Source organism: Hevea brasiliensis, chromosome 1 (genome assembly GCF_030052815.1).
Source record: "Hevea brasiliensis isolate MT/VB/25A 57/8 chromosome 1, ASM3005281v1, whole genome shotgun sequence".
NCBI classification, from domain to species: domain Eukaryota; kingdom Viridiplantae; phylum Streptophyta; class Magnoliopsida; order Malpighiales; family Euphorbiaceae; genus Hevea; species Hevea brasiliensis.
Window position 1 is genome coordinate 122,648,842 of NC_079493.1, and position 23,178 is coordinate 122,672,019.

The 23,178-nt window shown below is 31.5% G+C and overlaps 3 protein-coding genes and 2 non-coding genes across 10 annotated transcripts; 1 reads left to right on the forward strand and 4 right to left on the reverse strand.

Annotated features, from left to right (window-relative positions):
- The first annotated feature begins 852 nt into the window (after positions 1-852).
- LOC110639072 (GTP-binding protein YPTM2) lies at positions 853-3,442 on the forward strand. Its single transcript, XM_021789870.2, has 8 exons — positions 853-1,083; positions 1,664-1,736; positions 1,969-2,016; positions 2,106-2,153; positions 2,240-2,311; positions 2,402-2,557; positions 2,651-2,754; positions 3,005-3,442. The coding sequence occupies exons 1-8, from the start codon at positions 1,070-1,072 to the stop codon at positions 3,108-3,110; spliced, it is 621 nt and encodes a 206-aa protein (XP_021645562.2). The 5' UTR covers positions 853-1,069; the 3' UTR covers positions 3,111-3,442.
- A 973-nt stretch (positions 3,443-4,415) lies between these two features.
- LOC110639073 (60S ribosomal protein L28-2) lies at positions 4,416-6,567 on the reverse strand. The gene is made up of 4 exons (XM_021789871.2): positions 6,417-6,567; positions 6,157-6,319; positions 5,779-5,939; positions 4,416-4,762 (listed from the first exon to the last, which is right to left on the reverse strand). Exons 1-4 carry the CDS (start codon positions 6,492-6,494, stop codon positions 4,622-4,624), a joined length of 543 nt encoding a protein of 180 aa, XP_021645563.1. The 5' UTR covers positions 6,495-6,567; the 3' UTR covers positions 4,416-4,621.
- LOC131170024 (small nucleolar RNA R24) lies at positions 4,977-5,066 on the reverse strand. The gene has a single exon (XR_009140972.1). It is a non-coding gene; the product is annotated as a small nucleolar RNA R24 (small nucleolar RNA).
- On the reverse strand, positions 5,422-5,499 carry LOC131170035 (small nucleolar RNA R24). The gene has a single exon (XR_009140983.1). It is a non-coding gene; the product is annotated as a small nucleolar RNA R24 (small nucleolar RNA).
- A 1,770-nt stretch (positions 6,568-8,337) lies between the features above and the next one.
- Positions 8,338-14,973, reverse strand: LOC110639062 (uncharacterized protein At1g51745). 6 transcript variants are annotated; one of them, XM_021789855.2, is made up of 5 exons: positions 14,473-14,816; positions 14,302-14,340; positions 13,945-14,164; positions 10,485-11,497; positions 8,338-9,757 (listed from the first exon to the last, which is right to left on the reverse strand). In XM_021789855.2, the coding sequence occupies exons 3-5, from the start codon at positions 14,139-14,141 to the stop codon at positions 8,655-8,657; spliced, it is 2,313 nt and encodes a 770-aa protein (XP_021645547.2). In that variant the 5' UTR covers positions 14,142-14,164; positions 14,302-14,340; positions 14,473-14,816; the 3' UTR covers positions 8,338-8,654. The 6 variants fall into 6 exon arrangements, with proteins under 6 accessions (XP_021645547.2, XP_021645549.2, XP_021645548.2 ...); XM_021789857.2 differs by lacking the exons at positions 14,302-14,340; positions 14,473-14,816 and adding an exon at positions 14,824-14,973; XM_021789856.2 differs by lacking the exon at positions 14,302-14,340 and having other exon boundaries at positions 14,565-14,816.
- Between the last annotated feature and the right edge of the window lie 8,205 nt (positions 14,974-23,178).

Consider the following 23,178-nt stretch of genomic DNA (forward strand, 5'->3'; position numbering starts at 1 on the left):
GAAAGGGTTTTCTTGATAGACATGGTTGAAAGTTTTCTTGAATGTTTGAGCAGCAATATTGCTGATGAGCTAGCTGCTTCCTAAGAAACGAAAATGTATTGGGTTTTGGTATTTATATATGGTTGGAGAATTACACTAAGGCAAGCAACATATTATATTCCAAAAGGAACCAAGCGTTATTCCGATGCGTGTTGCATACTTGTATCATTGACTTGGGACTTTTCAACCTTCTAGGAATAGCTTATAGCTGCTTGATTTTATTACAATCTATGAACTTTTTGTTCTCTGAGTTTTTTTTTTGGAATTTTTTATCAATGGAATCATATTACTAATGTAATAAGAAAAGTATTAATTGGTTATATATTCTGTGCATGGTTGGGTTTAAGTTGTATCTTGGACAAATTAAGGGTTCCAAATACTTGTTCATTAAGTTAATATCCTACCCCTTTGATATGGTCCAAGACAATGCACATCACTAAATATAGAAAATCAAGGCAAAAACTAAATCATTTCTAAGAAATTTAGGCTATGAATGAGTTAATTCAATTAATAACAACAAGAATTCTTTTTTTTTTTATCAATTAAAGTTCAACTCCATTAAAAAGTAATTTAAAATTAATAACTTAAATATGCTTTTTTTATTGTTATCATATATTTTATATTTTGTTTAACGTTTAAATTTAATTCTTAATTTATATATTTTATCAAATTAAATTTGATGGACCTCACTTTTTATTAAAATGACATAAGCATTTTAATTAAATGAGCACCATCTTTTTAAACCCATTTCTTTCTCTTTTACCCAACAAAAGTAAATAATATAATAGTAGAAGACCAAATCAGCAATTTTTTACAAAAATCCAACAGAACCCTTTAGGCCAATAAGCCTGTGAAGAAACATTCAATATCACGAAACTCTTGTTATGGACCTTATTGTTTGCTTCCTCTCCTAATTATTTATGCCAGAGAGCCTTCTCTGCTCCTTCTTTCTCTCTGTGCACCGCAACCTCTTATTTGCTGATCAAAATTTAATCCGGGTTTTCATTGCTGTACCTCCTAGAAATCAACCATGATGCCTGAATAGTATGATCTTGATCTCTCCTTCTTTAACATACATACAAAATCGCACCCACGTTATTACGCGGTTGCGTTAGTTTGTTACCTGGGTCTTATTTTTCTTGCGATAATCTTTTATTGATTCAGCTATTTTATTGAGATGAAAAAGATTAAAAATCATCAAATGTAATATAGTTGTTTCTTTTTAATATGGATGGAATTTCGGATACTGGTTGGCTTATGCTTTGCTTGTGTAATTGTGCGAGTGAAATGAAGGCACTGAATAAGATCAATGCCCATGTAAGAGGAGTATATCTACATTCATATTATCCATATTGTTGTGATTTCCAATTCTACATAGATATAATTTCTCAGATGTTTGCTATGACTGGGAGAGAATGCATGTTTGAATATATTTCTTTGGGTGTAGAAGGGAGATGATGTTGTCTTAGATGTAAAGCACATTGTGATTGTGATGTTGTACAGCATATGTCATTAACACTATGAAATAAGATGGGTAAATCAATGGCAAGCACAGAGACAGATAATTTCCTCACAGATCTCTGAGTGATTCCTGATCTTTTTAAAGGGTTCAATGATTTTGCAGTGACTACCTGTTCAAGCTATTGCTCATTGGAGATTCTGGTGTTGGCAAGTCATGCCTGCTGCTGAGATTTGCGGTGAGCATTTCTGAGGTTTTATGTTGTTGAATTTTTTTTTGTCCTGTGCCTTCAAATTTTCTCTGCTACATGACCCCTCTTGTGGGTGACTTACAATTCTAACTCTTTTCATTTGTTTCCAAAAAGGTTGATTTACGATGTTAGTTATTGTTATATCATAAGTTAGAAAGCTTAATTATTTGGATTAATATCCATAAAATGAATCAACTAACTTGATTCTCATGCTACATAGGATGATTCTTATATTGAAAGCTACATTAGTACCATTGGTGTTGATTTTGTAAGTATGGCAAAATTATTATATTTTAACATAATAAGTGCTTTAACAATGTATTATTGTCTTCACACATGTTTACTTTTCCTACTTAGAAAATTCGCACAGTCGAGCAAGATGGAAAGACCATCAAACTTCAAATTGTAAGTATTTCAAAGCATTCTGCTCTTTGTTCAAGAAATGATGTACACCATCCTTTGCTGATAGAATTCCCATATTTTCTGCGTAGTGGGACACTGCTGGTCAAGAACGATTTCGTACAATCACAAGCAGCTACTATCGTGGTGCACATGGAATTATCGTATGTAGATATATCTTCATTATTGGATGAATATCTCTCACATTGTCTTCTGCAAATGACTTTACATGATGCTGTGATCTTGTTTGCTAGATTGTCTTTGATGTCACAGATGAAGAAAGTTTCAAAAATGTCAAGGCATGGCTGGCAGAAATTGATAAGTTTGCAACTGATAATGTTAATAAGCTCTTGGTTGGTAACAAATGTGATTTAACCTCCAAGAGGGTGGTATCCAATGAAACTGCCAAGGTATCATAATCTTCGAATTTTATCTTTTTTATATCAGTTTCGTGATTCAAAACTTTAGAAGTTCCTTTCTTTCCTTTTCCTCCCTTTTTGAAGGCGTTTGCAGATGAAATTGGTATCCCATTCCTGGAAGCTAGTGCCAAGAATGCTACCAATGTAGAGGATGCCTTCATGACCATGTCTGCAGACATAAAGAAAAGGTTAGCTTATAGTCTTCATTTATGTTTCTGGATGTCTTCTAATTGTTTATTACACATCCCAATTGTGCTTTAGGAATTTGGGGTGCTGCAATTTTTCACAAAATACCCTTAGTTTTCTAGTAACTGATCTATGATAGTTTATTCAAATTATTACTAGTATTTTGAGACAATAATATATCCACAAAGTTAGCTATTACAAGTTTACAACATTATTTTCACACTTTCTTTTCTGGTTCAAATTTTGTGGCAGAATGGCTAGTCAACCAACGGCCAGTGCTGTTAGACCCAGTACAGTGCCCATCCGTGGAAAACCTGTCAACCAAAGTAGTAACACTAACACTTGCTGCTCATCTTGATTTCTCCCGGGATACCATGGATTGTACGAATCAGTAAAGCTGAAAGAAAACTAGCCGGTAGATGCAAGGGGTTGTTACTTGCATGCCTATCTTCTAATGTGTACAGAAACCCCGAGAACATATTTCTGATGCACCGCACGAGCAGACGGTCACATAGATTTGTTGGATTGGAAATTTTCACATTAACTTGATTTCTACACGTACAATTATGATTGTCATTTTTCTTTCTCACTAGTCCCTTGAGTTACTATGATGCCATTTGCGCTTCTATCTTTTGAAGATTATGGACTAGCCTGAATACAACGATCAATGAGAATGAACGAATTCAATCTAACTATTGCTTAGTAATCGGATTGAATGAAACTGCGATTTGTCCTTGTCTATGACCTGGTCAATGAGTTTAAAGCTTGCTAGCACCTTTAACTTGCACGTTTAAAGTGAAGACTCGGGCAAAACTATGAAGATACAATTAATGCACTTTGATCGATTGATCATAGATCATCGTATGTAGAATGGTTATACTTAATAATTTTCTTGTAGAATGGCTTTGTCACTCATTTGCCATGATCTAGAGAACTGCATTACATGGCCCTCACCTCTTCCAGGCGTTCAGGAAGGGCTTTTGCTTGCCAAAAGTAGCAATTTGATTCGCAGATCATGCATAAAGAGAAAAGATTCGACCAGCCATGATCTCAATCTTAACATTTCAACAATGAAAACATAGTTGGAGAGTGGTGACAATAACATTGCGCCTTTCTCCACCTCAGCTTTCAGCGGTACAATAAAAAGAAGCTCATAGAGCCATTTTGGCCATCGACCTACCATGAGACGAGAGACTTTTTGGAAGCAGATTGGCTGTCATATTCAGCATCCCATTTCAAGGAAAATACTGCTTGCTTGTGAAGGACGAGCAATTTAAAAGTCTATGTTTACACCTCCACTCCACCATCCTGAAAAGATAAATCTGAATTTTCAACAATTGTAATCAAATTAAGGCCTTTCCTAAATGAATAAAAACCACAATTTCGTACAGCGCTAATGTAATTGATTGATAGTCATATGATGATTCTATCAACCAATTAATAATAATAATTATTATTATGTCAGTTTGGACGCCACTGACAGTGGAATCCACAATTTTTGTCCATGGTTTGAAATATCTAACTCAGTAAAATTCACCTCTACATGGTAAATACTTTCTTCCCAACCCCTTTCGGTAATTTTATTTTTCAATTTCATTTATTTGAAAAAAAGCCCTATTTCTGTATCTTCATTTTTGCATTTAAATTTGCTAAGCCAAAAATATATAAGAAGAAAAGACTGCATTAATACCCAAAACTTGATATAAAATATCACAACACAAAATTAACCAGGAAAAATAACAAGCCCTATAGTTCAGCATCTAACATAAATCAACATACAAACAAAACAAAAACAGGATTCGGGAATTTTCCACTTGTCAATTAAAGTTGAGAAGTAACAGAGAATATCTTTCCTTCTCAACTCACTATTCACTTCCTAGCACTGGTCTTTTGAGCTTGTCTATTTCTCTTCTTGACGCCAGATTTAGCAACCTTCAGACTCCTATGCACAACACTTAACCTTGCAAGAGCTGCATTCTTTAAATCAGGTCTGTAATAGTTATCCCCAACCTGCAACAATAGAGACACGTGAATAACCAAACACTACCTAAATCTACTCAAGAACACAGCAAACCTTAAGGGCCAGTTCAGCAACTTAGTGGAGAGCTCCTCACTGTGCTGACTATGATCTACCCAATTTATTAAGATAAAGGAAGAATAATACACAGCAAGCCAGATGCGATTGGTTGTGAGATCTGGTATTTAGTAATGACACACTTTCAAAAATGCTCAGAAGCCAAGCGTAACAAGTATATTTCATCGAAGAAACTCTGAATAGAGTTCTTCTTACATGTTAATAGCTCATCACTGCAAAGTAACTCAACATGATTTGTCCAGATGGACTTGAGAAATGGATTATATGTTTTTTTAAGAGCAAAAAGAACTGCATTATATTTGATATATTCAAAGTCTAATGTTTTATGAAGTTCGCATTAAACAATAAAATCATATGCCATGGATACATCCAGAAAAAAGTCAGCAAAAGTGTTAAAAAAAATTAAAAAAAAAAAAGACAAGGTTAGAAAATGAAATACAACGAAAAAACAGGCACCATGTAGAAAGATGTATGCCAAGTAAATAATCAAATGAAGAACCAATCAGTAAAAGAAGTAACAAAACTTTATATAGGCCTCGATTGAGGCTGAAGCTGGGAGGCTAGAAAAGAGACATTGGCAAAACAGGTATATTTCACAGAAGAGACACCATGAGAGAGTTCTTCTCACATGTTAACAGCTCATCACAGCAAAGGATCTCAGTTACAAATCATCCAGGTGGTTAACTTAGGTAATCCATTTTATTTGACATAATCAATCTAAAAGTGCTATATAAAGTCCCATGGTAATACATTGGATAAACAATTTAAAAACATCATGTTTCAATATTGAAAAGCAAGTGAACAAACAATAGGAAACACTGCTTATTTGCTACAGATCCATTTGCAATGGTTACAGATCATTTGTCATGTTTCAACCACTAAAAGCAATTTAACAAAGAAGCAAATAAGATAATAAAGCCCGCTAAATTACCTGATTTTTCACAGCCTTGGCCATCCGGCGGAACTCCTTCTTCATGACAGACTTATGAAGCAAAGCCACAGGTTTGTTCTGTTTCTTGGTCTTAGTTGTAGCAAGAACCACAGATTGGTCTTTTCCTGGCTGAATGGTGATTGTTTTCTTATTTGCCAACCCTATTTAACCCACATCAAAATCAGCATCTAGATTCCCCATTGTCACACACCAGTAAAGAAACACAAGCCAAAGTATCATAGAAACGAAAGGAAGTTTCTTTTGCTCGTATCACCATGAAAACAAAGCAAGGACAACCCACTTTCCCCGATTCTTATGGGATCACAGTAGACTAAAGAGGAGCAATCTAGCAAAATGAAGAAAGCATGAGATGAGTACCAGAGTGCTTGAAGGAGTTGAGATTGTAGAGATTGTTAGACTCCTTGCTAAACTGAACGCTAGCGGATCCTCTGCCGAACTGTTTCACCAAAAATGAGTTGTTCTTCTTCACTATCTCCCATATCAACTGACCAGGTACCGTCGCCATCGCTATCCTCCTTTCCTGCAAGACCAACCACACAAGATCTATCAGCCTTGCTCCATCTAATGCCCTATAATTATAACTAACTACATATATTCACGTAATGTGATAAACAAACCTGCTTGGGCTCTTTAGCTTGGTGGCCACAAGTGTTGGGAACGGAGAGCGATAGGAAGAATCGGCAGCTGATGATCATTTTATAGGGCGAAAAACCTAGGTTTTGTATTTGTTTTTGTGAATTACCCAAACTACCCCGTTCAGCTTAGGAACCATTTTACGTTTTCGGGTCGGTTGTTACCGAGCACAATTTTTCTTGGAAAAATTATTATTTAATTTATATATTTAAATAAAATTAATTATTTAATTTTTTATATTTTAAAAAAATATTATTTAATTTTTATATCATTTAAATTACTATTTAATTTATTTATTTTATGAAAATTAATTAATATTTATTTTTATTTTTAAAAAATTAATTAATATTTATATAAATACTATTATTTAGTACACAATTTTAGTAAAGTTAGTCAATGTATTTTAATAAATATAATATTTTAAAAAAATATATTATTAGATAAAAATAAAAATTTTAATATGTAGGGACTAAATTTAAATTTATATTTTTTAAAATTTTTAATACCTTAAACATTATTTTTATATTTTTATTAAAAAATAATTTTCTTTCAGTACTTATAAATTTATAAAAACTAATTAATTTTTTGTATAATCAAATTATCTCATTTTTAACAACAAATGTAAACAAAGAGAGAATGAGAGGAGAAGAATGTAGATATAAAGGAAAAGAAATATAAAAAAAAAATAAAAAAATAAGATAAGAGGGAAATAAGAAGTAAAAATTTTAAATAGTTTAAATATAAAAAATAATTATGAAATTAAATAATAAATAGAGTCAAATTATAGGGATTAATTAATATATTTTTTTGAAATATAGATACTAACTAATTAGTTTCAGTAACAAAGAAATTAAATAATTTAACAAAATCAAAAATCTAAAACTAAATAATATATTTTTAAAATAAAAAATTAAATAATTAATTTTACTTTAAAATTAAAAAAAAAACACTAAATAATTAATTTTATTAAAACACATACACTATAGGAATTTACCCATTAGAGTTCAATTCTCGTATAAGCACAATTTTATATCAAAATAAGAATTTTAATATAAATATTTAATTAAATAATTATTAAATTCCATTTACGTATAAAGTTTAAACGCATTCTTTTAACATAATAATGTGTGAATTTTTTGTTAATTAATTAGATTCATAAATTTATTTGACCATACAAAAATTTTAAAACTCAACTAAATAAAGATTTGAAATACAAACAATAGGACATTTCAAATAAGCTGAATTTAATATTAAAATAATTTCAATCAAATTTCTTTATTTTAAATCCTTTTATATGATGCGGCAAATTAAAAAGTCTCACCCAACAATCTAATTTAACTTAACAAAAAAAAAAAAAAAACTAAACGCCCGCGCCGTCAAATCTTCCAGATGAGAGAATTATCGGATATTTTAAAGGTTGAGTAAAGAAAGAAGGGATTCTACTATCTGAGCTCCGTCGAAAATAGTAGATATTTCCACTGGGTTATCAATTGTAGATGAAAGTGTTCTTTTGCACGCAGAGGCTAAAAGGGAGAGAAGTGAGACTTATTAAATCAGATGGTGAAGACTAAGTTACTGTAACAGACGAAGGCGTAAGTGTTTGACAACCCATGTTGTGTGAACCCTACCCACTTCTCGTTGAATTAAATGACACTCAGTCATTGTTCGAATATTTAAACCCATTTTACACAGTGTATTCATCTATATTAATAATCTCCTGCGCTCTTTTCAAAAGATGGTCGGCCCATAAGAAGCTATTGACCTAATTCCAGTCATTGGTCCACCATCATGGAAAAATGCTTAGCATTTCAAGCAATAAAAAAATGAAGAAAAGGTGGCTTGGAATAAATTGCTCACCATGTACCAGACCAGTCACTGAAAATTAAGTTATTAGCCTCAGCCCCATGAACCAACCCTGAATTCATAAATTAAACCTAATATCAGGCCACGAGTGCCTAATACCAGATCACCATCTTTACATCTCAACTAATGTTACATATATACACAGCCAAAGCAGCCTCCATCCATATTACTCCTAGACTTCCTTTTCTACAACAATGAAATTGGCCATGAAATTCTACAGAGGAATTCTGCATATTGCCACTGACCAAGCATGGTTTTGAATAACCTGAGATCCCTGTAATTATAAAATTCCCAGAACACCAATAAACCATATTCATGGACAGAATTCCACTTTCCGCAAGTTTTTCAAAAAACCAAATTCATGAGTTGCTTGATGTTAAGGCACGATGTGTTTGTCGTGCCGAACCATTCACTGCCTCGTTTATCCTACTAAATACTAATTTAAGAGGGACACAAACTATAACGGGACCCCTGAGTTTCTCCACCACTGGTTTCCTTTCATCTTTATTACCCGTCAATGAAGATAGTTTCCGGATCTTTTTAGACAAAAGCCCACATTTCCTTTTTGGTGACTTACTTGGAGAAAAACGTAGTTGCATTGTCATATGCTTGGCAGGAATCCTTCCAGGTTCTGAATTTCGCATAGCTGCATGGCCCAGTCCAGTACCTTCCAAAGCAGATACATGAGTTGGATCACATTCATTGCTACCGATAAGATCACAGTAGCCATCATCCAGAACTTCAACTGTTAGAGGGCGACCAATAATGGCTTTACCATTCAATTTACTCATAAGGGAAACCAATGGAACATTCTGTGGCTGATAATTTGCTCTGACCTCAACCTTAACATCATAAAGTTTAGAATCATTTATATTTCTGCCAGGAAAATCTGACATCTGATATCTGGAGTTTACTGTGAAGCGTGATTGACGATAGGGAAGTGACCTTTGAGGGGGCAAAGACACCTCTACCATTCCTCCTCTGATATGAGATTCCCTGAGAGAAAAAGGTTTGCTCCAATCCTGAACTCCGTCTACCTCGTCATCAGCAATCTGTTTGGTTTTCACTTGCAAGTTGCAACTGTATGAAGCAAGGGACCTCCTAGTGCCATCACAATCCACTTTCTGATCAGAACCTGAAAAGAATCCATCCAAGTGCTCTATACCTGCCAAATATGCATCAGGTTCATCATCCATAGCCATATATTTTCTCTTGTCTTGTTTTCTATTTTTATTGATATGTCTTGAATTCCTCTTTCCTTTCAACTGCCACTTTGATGTGCCTTTCTCCATCCTCTGGCTGATATTATTCGCATGAGTAGCCGCTGAACTGGCAGAAACAGATTCATTGAGTCCCTCGTTTTTCAGAGATACAGCCTCTGCTTGACTACTTTGACTAGATTGCCTCCCCAATCCACCAACTTGATGCTTTCCTGAGGAAGACACAACCATAGGAGAAAAACCTGTAGCATAAAATAAAAAATCAGTGCTAGTTTCAAGTCCACATCTGGACAAAAAGTGGCGTAGAAAATGCTAACTGAAAAAAAAAATTATCTGCAATGGAAAGAAGAGAGAACTTTTTGTCGGGTATTTAAAATTTTAGGCGTAGCAAGATGCATAGGCCAAAGATTATTTAATAGGCAACAAAGGATAGAAGCAAATGAACTAGAAGTCCTAGCCTCACACATGATATCAAACTATCAAGTGCTCAACAATACATGTCCAGCCAGATGAACAAACAGAATACAATAAGAAGTGATTATTCAATGAAAATTGCACTATAAAACAATCCATACACCATATAAATAAATTCGCTAAATGCACATCGATTAAAACAAAGATATTTCTTCAGGCACTGTCCATTCAATCCATGTGAGGGTGCACAACCACAGGCTTGCATGGACATAAGCAGACATTTAAATAAAGGTCTTGAGTTTGCTGCTGTCCTCTCTTTTTCTCAGGCCTGTCAGGCTGTCACCTTGTGCAAACTCAAAGAACTTTGGTAGCACAGCAGTACAGCACACATCATAGAACTCAGAGAGACAGATCCTCCTAAGCAATTTCTTACCAATGTTCTTATTGCAATTTATATTATATAGACATTATAAAACATCGGCATAAAAAAATTCACAGGCTAAAAGAAATGGATAAATATTCTTCTAAGTTCACAAATATCTTAATCAGATATACCTGCTGAGTGTTTATCCTCCCCAACAAATGGCACATCAAATAACCTGTCTAATGAATCATTCTCGGTAAATCCTGATACACCAGGAGCATCATTCTCTGTTCTCAACTTGTAATCAATGTGGGAAGCATCGAAAGCATGTTCGGAAGGATTCAAAGATGCACCATTCTCACATGAAACTCCAGTACTATCTGAGTTATTATTAACTACAACACAAATGCTTTTTCTAGACTCATTAGAATCTATACCAGAAACCTTGCTGTCAGAAAATCCATTAAGAGGTGAGCCACTTGAATTGGGAAGTCGATCACAAATAACTGGAACAGATACCATCGCTGTATTCTCCAATACCTTCGTCAATGGTCGACAACGATTTTTTCTTTTCAAGAGTTCATGAACATTTGCTACTTGTGATCTCTTTCTTTTCATGGACAAGTTATAACCTTTGCTACCATTTATGGGACTGCCATTTGACAAGCAATTTCCAGCATTTGAATCTCCTACAACCATTCCAAGATCCTCAAGTCCTCTCATGCGCTTTATTCCTTCTGTTCCATCATCCTCTGAATCATTTGGGGTTTTTCTTCTCTTTCCCTGTACAGATTGCACCTTAGAAGCACCAAAATGATTTGGCTCTTCGAAAGATATACCAGATTGAGATAATTCTGGTGCTGAATCTGAATCTGACTTATCTTTGGTAGCACCAGAATCACTCTCTTCCTCTGTCATACCCACATCTTCTTTGCCAGAACCAGAAATGCTAGCCAATTCTTTGGCTGAACTACCAACCTCACCAACTGAATTATTGGTGCTAGAAAAGAAATCAATACAGTCCTTCCCCAGGCGAGCATTCTCAATTTCAAGGGCATGAAGAATGGCATCTTCCCTCCGCGCATATTTCACTGCTTTCTTATTACCATTTGCTGCATTTGCCTTGGCCTTCTCAATACATTCATCATATTCCCCACATCGAAAAGCTTTCACCCTCTTAGATTTTTCAAGATTATACCAGTCCCTAAAACAACAATAGAAAAGGGGTTTTTTTTTTAAATTATGTCAGATTATATGCACATAAAGAGAAGATATTAGTACCTGAAAAAAAAAAATAAAGAAATCAAATCCTTCAAGCAAAATTTATATTCTTGAACCACAAAAAACAGAAACTGAAAAAAAATAGTAGAAATATGATTAGTCTCCTTTGGAAAGAAAACTACTAGTGCATGCAAATGTCGTTATGGCATTAACTTTATCATACAACAATTTCACACATAATCACAGATGGAAGTGTAAACATAGAATATAAGACAAAGACGAGCACACATTGCATACACATACATTTGAATGTCTACAAATCTTGAGAAACCACACTAAGAATATGGCAGAAAATCTCAACAGACATCTATCATCATCCTTGTATTTTACATATTTGAGCACAATTCTTGTATACAAGTGAAGTATGCATTTTATACACATGTCAAGCCTCAAATTAAGTCAAATGCCTCATAAACACCCAAAAATCTGCCAATGTAACATTGTAGGCCTTTCCTCTGCACATCTTCCTGCAAAAATAAATATTCGCCCAACTAAGGCAACCATCTACAATTCTACATTACTGATAACTCTTTGCTTATCAGATAGCGGAGAAGGGGGGCAGGGTGTTCCATCCATAAGTTGCCTACCTCCACAGAAATACCATTCCCATAAACCACAATGAAAATGTACAAGCAATTAAGCAAACCAAACAACATATTAAAGCCGAAAAAAACAACTTGCATTCCAAATGTGACCCCTTTATGGATGTTCTCATTACATCTACATGTAGAAAAGCAGCATCACAGTGATCTTTTTTTTGTGGAAGTTGGAACAAATGCTCTCCAGCTCTACCAATTATATGCCACTAGCACCCATTAAATATTCCCCAAATTATTCACATCATATTCCTTAGCACTCAAAATTGAACAATAAGAATTATGATAGCCACAGAATACGTAAAAAAGCAAACATATGCATAGACTCTGCAAAACATTAAGTATAAAAGGGCGCAACATAAGCTCTCATTAATTGATATAAGAGATGTTTCCTCATGTAAATTTCACACTTCTCTACTATCAGTTTCTCAACTCTTTCGTCACACGCTAGCTTTGTAGAATGGATATCCACACAGAAACCTGAGAAAATTTTATTCACTGAGAAATTGGATAGACTCCTAAAGCATAAAAAAGGTTACCCTGCTTCCACATTTCAGAAGATTTTGATTTTTTTTATTACCACGAGATGGGAATTGGATATCAAATTAAGAGTGTCAACTTGTTACAAGTCTCAAAGTTTAGCGAAACAAACAACATTTTGTCATACTAAACACAAAACAAGCAATATGCCTTTCAAAAAAAATGACTCTGTGAAATGTGGCAGCATAACTTTTGATGTGGTAGCATTTGAGAAGCGAAAATTATTACACATGGGCAGTTATGTAATGGTGCCGTAGCCAATGTTGGACTAGCAGCAGTCATAGAAAACAAGTATTAAAAAGATGACAGGGTTAAGATTAGCAGCTGAAAAGACCGGTAAACAAGATTGGAATCAAAACACATCCTAGACTCATATGGGATACATATAGAGGTTCATAACCAACAGAAACACTTGTATTAAAGTAATTGAAGGTACTAAAGTAATTGAGGGAATTCTAAGTGGCAATACCTAATTAATGCTTATGAATGAAGAATGAACACACTTATTTTACTGATAGTAAATAAGAAAACTCAGCATTATAAAATATACTCCCATCAAAGCATACCAAGGTATCACCCAAACACAGTTATTCTTACCAATGGTGAGGTTTTTGACAATAAACATAAATTATGCAGCCCCATCAAACAAAAAAGGGCTGAAAGGAATGAAAACAGATCGAAATGTTTTTACAAGAGGAAAAACATAAAACAGTGAAAAATGCTCCAGGAAACAACATTCCACACATCACTAAAGTTGTTGCCTGTGAGCCTATCTCCAAACAATTCAATGGTCATAAAAGGATCCAAGGAAATTACAACGTATATCTAAAATCTACCTACTCTAGCACAGATATGGATCCAACGCACAAAAATACAATTTTTATTTCAAATCCAATACTAAAAGCATCACCAGAATGTCTCCTATCCTTTTCTGTAACTTTATGGATTTAGCACTGGATGTAAAACTGTGAATAACAATACCATCAAAATCACAAAAGTATGAACTCAGGAAATTGCAACGTTAGATAATTAAAGAGTTTTCATTCTCAGGCCAGGAAGCACAAGCCGACTCCAATGACAATCCACACAAGTACCAAAACTCACACAATTATCAACATCAATCCAAAGAAAACCTGCCACCAACCAACAAAATGCAATCTATGAAGCTGACCAATGCAAAAACCACAAAGAGTCGGAGGAAAGAACTATGAAAACAAGAGTAATGCACACTTACACACTGGCATCCTCTCGGCCGAGGAGTTTGACGGGAGTGCCTGATCTTGGCGAAACCAAACTACCCTCCGAAATTTCGTCAAGACCCATAATACGGCCTGGCCACCATGAACCGTTTCGACGTCGGACCCAAACTAACCCGCCCACCGACGCATCAATAGCCTTGGAGTTGTTGTTGGGGTCATCAGAGCTACCCATCTCAAAAACCCCAACTCAGTTTTCTAAAACAAATTCAAAACAGATAAAAATGAACATTAAAAAAAAAAAGAAAAATTGCTATATCACAGAGAGAGATCTTTAAAATTAATGGTATTTCTCTATTTTGAAGTGAACACAAGTGCCAAAAATCACTATAAACCTCGCTTTCATGGAGAAATGTGTGTAAACCATTTATAACCTGAAACCCAAAACAAAATAGCTAACAAAATCAGCAGAGACACTAAAACCCAATCTCGCATGCAGCACAAAAACCCTTAAAAGAAGTACGAAAAGAGAAAACGAACAGCAAAAGCGAGACCGCGAGAGACACCTATATATTGAAGGGTCTTGTGAAGGTGAGAGATCTGGGAGGAGGGGAAGAAAAGAAAGATCTAAAGGGTTTTCCTTTATCTCGTTTAATACCATGGTTCTGGAAAGTGGAAAATGTTATCTTTCCCCTTTTTTTCTTTTCTTTTCCTTCTCTTTAGTGGGCGTTCCAATTGTGGATATAAGTTTGGGATTTTTTTTTATAGCTTTCACTTGTTTTCTTCTTTAAGATTTCGCAGAACCATCATCCAAGAGTGCAGTTGCAGACACAAGCACAGTTCACAGAGAGAGAGAGAGAGAGAGAGAGAGGTGGGAAAGGGAGATCGAAAGGCAATGTTTGGATCAAAAAACGTACCTTTGGGTATCTTTTTGGCCGAGAGAGTGAGTGTGTTTTTTCTCAAGAGAGAGAAAATAGGAAAAAAGAATATGGTTCCCATGCAGTTCTGTTGGTACATTTTCTTAGGTTGCTGTTGCCACCCAAGCATTACGAGGGCAAATCAGCCTTTATTATGATTTTTTCTCTCAAAAAGTAATTTCATTCTTCAATTCAAATGCCTCGGTCGTTCGAAATTTAGTGATAAAGAGTAAATTTAGGGTTTCTTTATTATGAAAACTCAAATTTGTATTAGAGCTTCATTTAAATGGTAGATTAATAATCAAAATGTCTTCAATATGATAGATTAAGATATTGGTCAACACGATATTCTATTGTACTACTTTGTGAATGATTCTCCTTTAATTGTATACGATAACTAGCATAATATTTATGTTATATGTGAATAATTTATAATTTTTATTTTTAATTTAATTTTTAATTATATTTTAAATAAAATAAATTATTATTATTATTATTAAATTAATTTTTAATTAAAATCTCTCTTATTTAAATTGATTTAATAATTTTTTATTTATTATAATAATAAATTTTTAATTCATTTATGATATAATTAATTCAAATATATATTTAATTTTTTTATACATATATTAATAATAATTTTTATAATTATTTCATTTAAAATATAATAAAAGTATTTTATTCAAAGAATAATTTAAATTTCATAAAATATTTATATTTTATTTCATAATTTATATAAATTAATATTTATTTTTATAAATTATAAAAAAATATATTAAATTAATGAACAAATAATATCATTTTAAAAATATAAAGATACAATATTTTGTGTTATTAATATAATAAAAAATATTAAATTATCAACAATAAATTGAATTATTTAATTTTAATAATAATGAAAATATATAACATATTTATTAGTTAAAAATAATATTTTATTATATTATTTTTTAAAACATATTGTATTTAAGTGTAATCCTTTTTTTATTAATTTAGTATATTTTTTATAAAATAATTTTTTGACAAAAATGTTATCAATTTACATAAATTTATAATATAAAATAAATATATTTCACAAATATTAAAATTTTAAAATATCATTATTTTTTATTAATATAATAAATATTAAAAATACATATTATTTTTTAAAAGTCAAATTTTATAATTTTAAAATTTTAATTTTAATTTTTTTAATTATCTTTATTTTTAGCTAAATTTTCTATACAATCATATTTATAATTTATTTTTAAAATTTTTCTACTATATACAAATATAATTTATAAATAATTTATATATAAAAATATAAATATTTAATTAAAATTAAAAAATAATGCTGACATATCCCTCTTTCAATATCTATAAAATCTACTAAAAAAAGGCATTAAAATATATTTACTGCTTTACCCGAAAATAAGGAGAGAGAGACCTTTCTCTTAGAGTCAACTTGGAAAGTAGTGATGAAAGAGTAAATGAAAATTAAGAGGGATAAGTAATTATTTTATTCTTATTTAATTATATGTGAGTTAATGGAGGGTCAGTATAAGTAAATGTCAATTTTACTTTTTTTTATTTTTTAAAATTAAATTTTTTTTACGCCTCAAATTGAAGTGTAAATAAAGGTAAGGAGAGAGATATAAGAGTTATAAATATTTTTATTTATACATTCACTTAAATTTATTCTTCCTTCACTTCTTTTTATTTTCTCTTTATCTTTTTATTAATTCACCCCTTCCTAAATATGAGATTTTTTTTTTATTATTACCCTTTCCTTTCTTTATCTTTTCTTACCTTTTATTACTTACACTTTCCTTGTCTCCGTTCAAACAAACCCTTAACAGGTAGGAAAAGATACCCTTGGAAAGGAAATAAGTTAAATTTTTTTTTTTATACACTAATAATGCCCCTTATAAACCAACAAAAAATCTATTTAGCTTTTATTAATTTGATATACCAGGGAAAAATTAATTTATTTGTTTTTATTAATGAGATAACAAACAATATAAATAATGTTTAACTGCATTTTTTTTCCAATTCCTATTCTTCATATATTTCACTTTTTACCTTTTCGACCATTTAAGATAAATATTACTCATATTTTTCATCTCTAAAATATAATATAAAAAATTGTATTTATTTTATTTTACTTTTATAAAAATAATATGTCAAAAATAAATTAAAATATATTTTAAAACTATATTTTCAATATTTATTTTAAATGATAAAAAAAGGTAAATATAAAAAATTGTATTTATTTTATTTTACTTCTATAAACATAATATGTCAAAAATAAATTAAAATATATTTTCAATTTATATTTTCAATTTTTTATTTTTAATGATAAAAAAGCTAATTAAATAAGTCATTATTTTTTTACTTTACAATTTTATTATTTTAGACAATAAAACAGAAATAAAGATATAAAATATTTTGATGTTAATATTGATTTTGTCCACAATTATCAATTTAACAAAATTATTTTTTTTTAAGAAAGCAAAATTAAATTTAAAGTGATTATTAAATATTAAATATAATAATAGTACTAATTGTATAAAATGGAAAAACTAAAGAGTCCAACCGTGTCAAGTAGCACGTGGCAATGTTACATTTCAGCTGACATGGCGAACTTGGGTAACTCACCGGCCCTCCGCAGTACAAACTGTAATGTAACGTAAGCCCAACTAAAGGCAGTGTTCGGAATGGGCTTTCTCAGGTTCTTTTCCTACTTTTCTTTCATCTTGCTGCCACATCCATCCGTCCGTCCCTCCCGTTTTCTTTATAGAGATATCTCTCATATTCCAATGTTCATGCAGTAACTTACAATGATGTACTCCAACTTAATGGCTTGTAACAATAAGGTATTTCATTTTTAATTTGTAATAAAAAATTATTTGATCTTTAATTTTATTAACATAAAATTTTCATAATTTTTAATAGCCTATTTTTTGGTAATTTTCTAGTGATATAGTATTTATTTTATAAAAAAATTATACATTTTAAATCTGACACTAAATTATTTAATTAAAAAATATATTTCATAGTTAATTTCTCCACTTCTCTCTCTCCTCTCTTATTCTCTTTCTCCCAACCGCCTCTCCCTTCCTGGTTACGCCCAACTTATCCTTTTTCCCAACACAAAAACTCAATACACGTTTCAAACTTCACCCCACTCCCTCAATACTGACCACTCTCACTAACTTGTGCCAAGACCAAACGGCACCCTCGGTCAACCTTCACAACTGTTACCATCTTGACAAACCCAACCCTTTACCCATGCCAAAAATTTGTAACCCATCTCTGCAGATGGCTTCTCAATCACACAACTGCTGAAGCAGATGAGGTAGCAATAGAAATAGATTTATAATAGACCCATCTGCTTCAACACCCCACACCCATTGCCTCCTCTTCTCCCCTCTTTGATCGGCATATGCCTAACTTCTTCAATCTAGCTCACTACCTTTGAATAATATGCAAAACAATAGCTTGCTGAGGTTGGGGACATGGCCTGTACATAGGTTATTTGGGATATCTGGGCAAGAAATTAGAATTGAGATAAGCAAGAAAGGAGTGTAAAAATGGCGGAGGGAGGAGTAACTTTTTTTTTACTTTTGAGACCCAATCAGAATAGTATTTTGATGTTGAAATCTTGAATTTGCGATTTGGGGAGAGAGGAGTACAAGCATAAAGTGAAAGTTTGATTATGTTACAAGGTGGCTTTTCAGTATTCTTGGATAAAGAACTTAATGATGCGGTTTTGTGCTCTTAGGTTTCGTGTGAAGTTCGCAAATTGCGTTTTGTACTCTTTGGTTCTATCCTTCTTTATTAAGCATGAAGAGATTGAATAAGAAATTTGAGAGATTTTCTTTATTTGTGTGACACCCCTCACCCTTCTATAGTGTAGCCGAGCGAGGCATGTCACACTCGGTATCGGAGCACCCTATCTTATCTTGATTTATTATTTTAGTAATTTTGAATTCGTTTAATTTAATATCAATTATTTTTCTATGGAGAAACCAGCAAAATTTCCCCTATTTTATTTCTATTTGGCGCATTTCATTATTCACCTGCTTGAAAATTCAACAATATTTTCACAATAAAATCTTATTCATACTAATAATAATTATCTCATCAATTTGAATATCCTCTATATAATTCAATTTCATATTCATTTCCATTCATTCTCAACTCATATATGATAATTTTCAATCATCATTAATTTACATGATATACAATTTAATTACATATGAAAAAGCTAATTTATTAATTTATATCACATTAATATTACTTATAAATTATTAATTTACATTACAACATATGAATTACAACATATGAGATATTTATAACATACAAAATACATAAAGTGACATAAATGAGATCTAGCTATATGCATTGCTGAGGAGGTAACAACTTTTGATACTCTACAGATCTGGACTCCCAAACTTCCCAATCAAACGTTCATTGGGTTCTAGTTTCAGTACCTACGCGAAGGAAACAATTCCATCGCACTAAGCATTGTTGTTTAGTGGTGCAATAATATAATAAAGAATAATGTATACAAATAAAATAATTGGAGCATATTTTCTATACTCAATAATTTTTTTACTGAGTTCATATGAAATTTGCCATACAGTATATTTTTCGTCATTTATGTTGCTCTCTAGAATCTCTTCTGTCATAAGTTTACAATAATCATTTATATAATGTATAAATAAATCTAAATATTTAGTTTATGTTTATATTATTATGGATGATGCATTTCTAATAATTACTTACGTTATGCTTATTTTACCAGTCTTTCATTTACTCTCTTAATATTTCTATGTGTTGTGGATCATTTCGTAATAATTAAATTATTAATACTAGTTTAATACCTTTCAAATTTTTCTTACTGATTTATTTAGTTTCTAATATTTTAAACTTATTTTAATAAATTTTTCTGCCTAGGTAACCTATGACAGGCTGATTAAACTGGATAACGGGTCGTTAGCATTGGACACCGCGGTGCCTCGGGCCATCATACCATGGGACGCGAAACGTCAACTACGTATGCAGTCAGTATGGCTAAAAAGTCATGATAACACATAATCGAGCATAAAAGCTATGAGTGCAGGCATAAAGCCATGAATGCGGGCATAAAGCCATGAATGCGGGCATAAAGCTATGAAAACAGGCATAAAGCCTTTCGCAGTACTGTTAAAATAATACCCTATTGGCATGCCAATCTATTCAATCTGACACACATGTCTAGGTAATACAAGGGCACATAATATCATTAAATATTAATATATTGTGTTTTTTTTTATTTCATTATTTCATGACAAATTTCATCATTTATACATTCATCATAATATTCATACATTCCTTACATCATTTGTATTGATCACAATTCACAACAATGGTGTTCATGTACCATTGTACTCAAGGCATTCTTCCTTTATCTCATAAAGAAAACTAATGTTTCATTCATATTTTCATGTGATTCATTTATTCATTATAATATTTATATAAATTCATAACTCATACAAGGCGTTATTATCTTATTTGTAATGGAAACATAAGTCATAATATAAACCTCATCCCATTTATACTCAACAATCCATCTAGGTTAATTTTATTTCATATTCAAGTGGTATCACTTATATTTTATTAGACCTACTAGTAATGGGAATACAAATCTTAACTATATACTCATATAACTTAAATGTTCATTAAGTCATTTAGGTGAATTACTATTTCTATTCTAAGTAATCCATGAATATTTAATGGATTCCAAATTTCATACCTTAATTTCCTCTACCTATTTAGTTATTACACTTTGTATCTTTGTATTATTATTCACATTACTATTCACTCAAATTGTTGACTTTTTAATACATAATAAATTTATTGAACCTAAGTTCACCAAGATACCACATTTGGCATTTTATTTTTGTTGGTATTGATTTCCAATACCATTTTAAAGCTTATTTTATGTTATTCAGAATTTTTAGATTTCATACCTTAAGTTTACTGCTCTATTGGTCATTGTTACAGTGGAAATTTGACAAAATTTTATTCATCAAAGTTGTTCATTTATGTGTCTTCTTTAATTTCCTTTTTGAATCACTCTAATTGGAGTTTTGTAGCTCAAGTTATGGTCATTTTACCATAACTTACCGAATTAGGCAGAATCCAGAATTCTGGGCAAAACTGGTTCTGGCAGATTTGGTGACCTAAGTTTATTTGGCAATTTGACTAGGTTATTGTCAGAATTTGGATTTGTGTTCCTCATGAAAGTTTTTCTAAATTGTCTAAGCTTTCTGCTGGTAAAATTTTAGATCAATTGAACTTTTCTACACTGAGTTATGACCATTTGAACAAACACTGTTCATTTGGTCATTTTACAGGGACAGCATGTTAATCACCCAGATTAGGGTAATTTTTAAGTCAACTTAGTTTAGTTTTCTGGGCAGGATTTCTTCACCAAAGTTGTGCCATTATGTGTCTAGTTTCATGTCAAATTGGCCTTGCACCAATTGAACCTATACAACTCCAATTATAGCTACCCAAACCTGCTGGACTCACACCAAATCTTGCAGGTCACCAAGGGCAGCATGCCTAAGCTCAACTCCATTATCCTTACTCACTTCAATTCCTCCTCACACACATTCAAATGGTCATTAATTGACCATTACAATGTTAATATACCACTACATAAGCAAAACTCTAATTTTTCACAAACCCTAATTTCCAAAGTATCCATTTCATGCTATCCATGCAATCTAAAACATCCAACGCACATAATTCAACATCTAACTCAAGTTTTGTAATGATTGGGCTCCAACCACTAGAGGAATTGTCCGCTTTGACCATAAGCCTCACAGTTTTATCCCATAGGTGGAATGGAAAACATTCCAGGAGGTCACCCATCCTAGGAGAAATAACTTAATGATGCGATTTTGTGCTCTTAGGTTTCGTGTGAAGCACGCAAATTGCATTTTGTACTCTTGGGTTCTATCTTTCTTTATTAAGCATGAAGATATTGAATAAGAAATTTGAGGGATTTTCTTTATTCGTACATAGGATCATTGAGAGTGTTGAGGGACACTTGAAGAGCCATGCTTGAGGATCTTGTTTTGTTTTGAAACATGTTTGTGTGGATTTCGTATATTGGGATGGTTTTTATAGAAGTGAGTTACTGCGGGGGAGGAGGGATGAGTGAGGAGAACAAATGTGAGAGAGAAGGTAGAGAAAGAACAAAAGAGAAAGAATGTAGAGAGAGAAAAATTAATTATAAAATAATATTTTAATTTATTAAAATTATTTTAATTTATTTAAAATTATTTTAATCATCATCAAATGAAGAAAGATAATATAATTTTTTAATATAATAAATGTCACATAAGTAAAAATTACCTGAAAAACTAGTTATTATAGGTTATGGTTATAGGGTTTTTATGTTGATCAAATTAAAGATTGTAAGGGTTTTCTATTACAAATTAAAGATGTAGCATTTTATTGTTACACACCCCTAAATTTGGATACTGTCAGTGTAATTTATCATAGTTTCATGTTATAACTATTTTTATGTGAATATGCAACGTATTATTTTTTAGTACACTGAGTGTATTGTATAGTTTACCTAAAATGACTAATAAGCACAAGTATTTTGAGAGACAATGATTTACTATCTTTTTTCTTTATAATTCATAGATTAAAAGTGCTAACCTAACATCTTTGTTAGTATTGAAAGGGGGCAATTAAAGAAGGATTCAATTGCAATGAAATTCAAAATTTAGGTATATTTGTTAAAGAAACAATTTAAACACAATTGTGAAAAAATACAAAATTTAAGTTTTTTTAACATTTTCAATACTAATGTGGCAAAGTCCATTATTTTTAACAGCAAAATGGACAACAATGTATAATTATAAAAAAGTTCAAAGTTCAGGTTATATTGTATTAAAAAAATTATAGAGTAAAAATGGTAAAAACCTCAGAGTTGATAATTTTTTTTTAATATTACCCCAATATTTTTATAGAATAAATATTTTATCAATAATTATTATCAGATATATTTTAATGATTATGAAAAAAAATTAATAGGTACATTGATAAGATTCAAATTAATGATAAAAAATATAAATAAAATAAAATAAAAATAATATAACGGTAAAATATCACTATTATAACTTCAATAGAATTTTAATTTTTTAAAAAAGAATTATATTTCAAACATAATTAACTATGTTACATTATGAATGATGAAATAGATCATAAATTAAACCAATATACTCTCCTATATTCCAACAACTAAAATGATAAAATTTATAGTAAATAATATTTAAAGCATAGAAATTGTAATATTTTAAATAATCA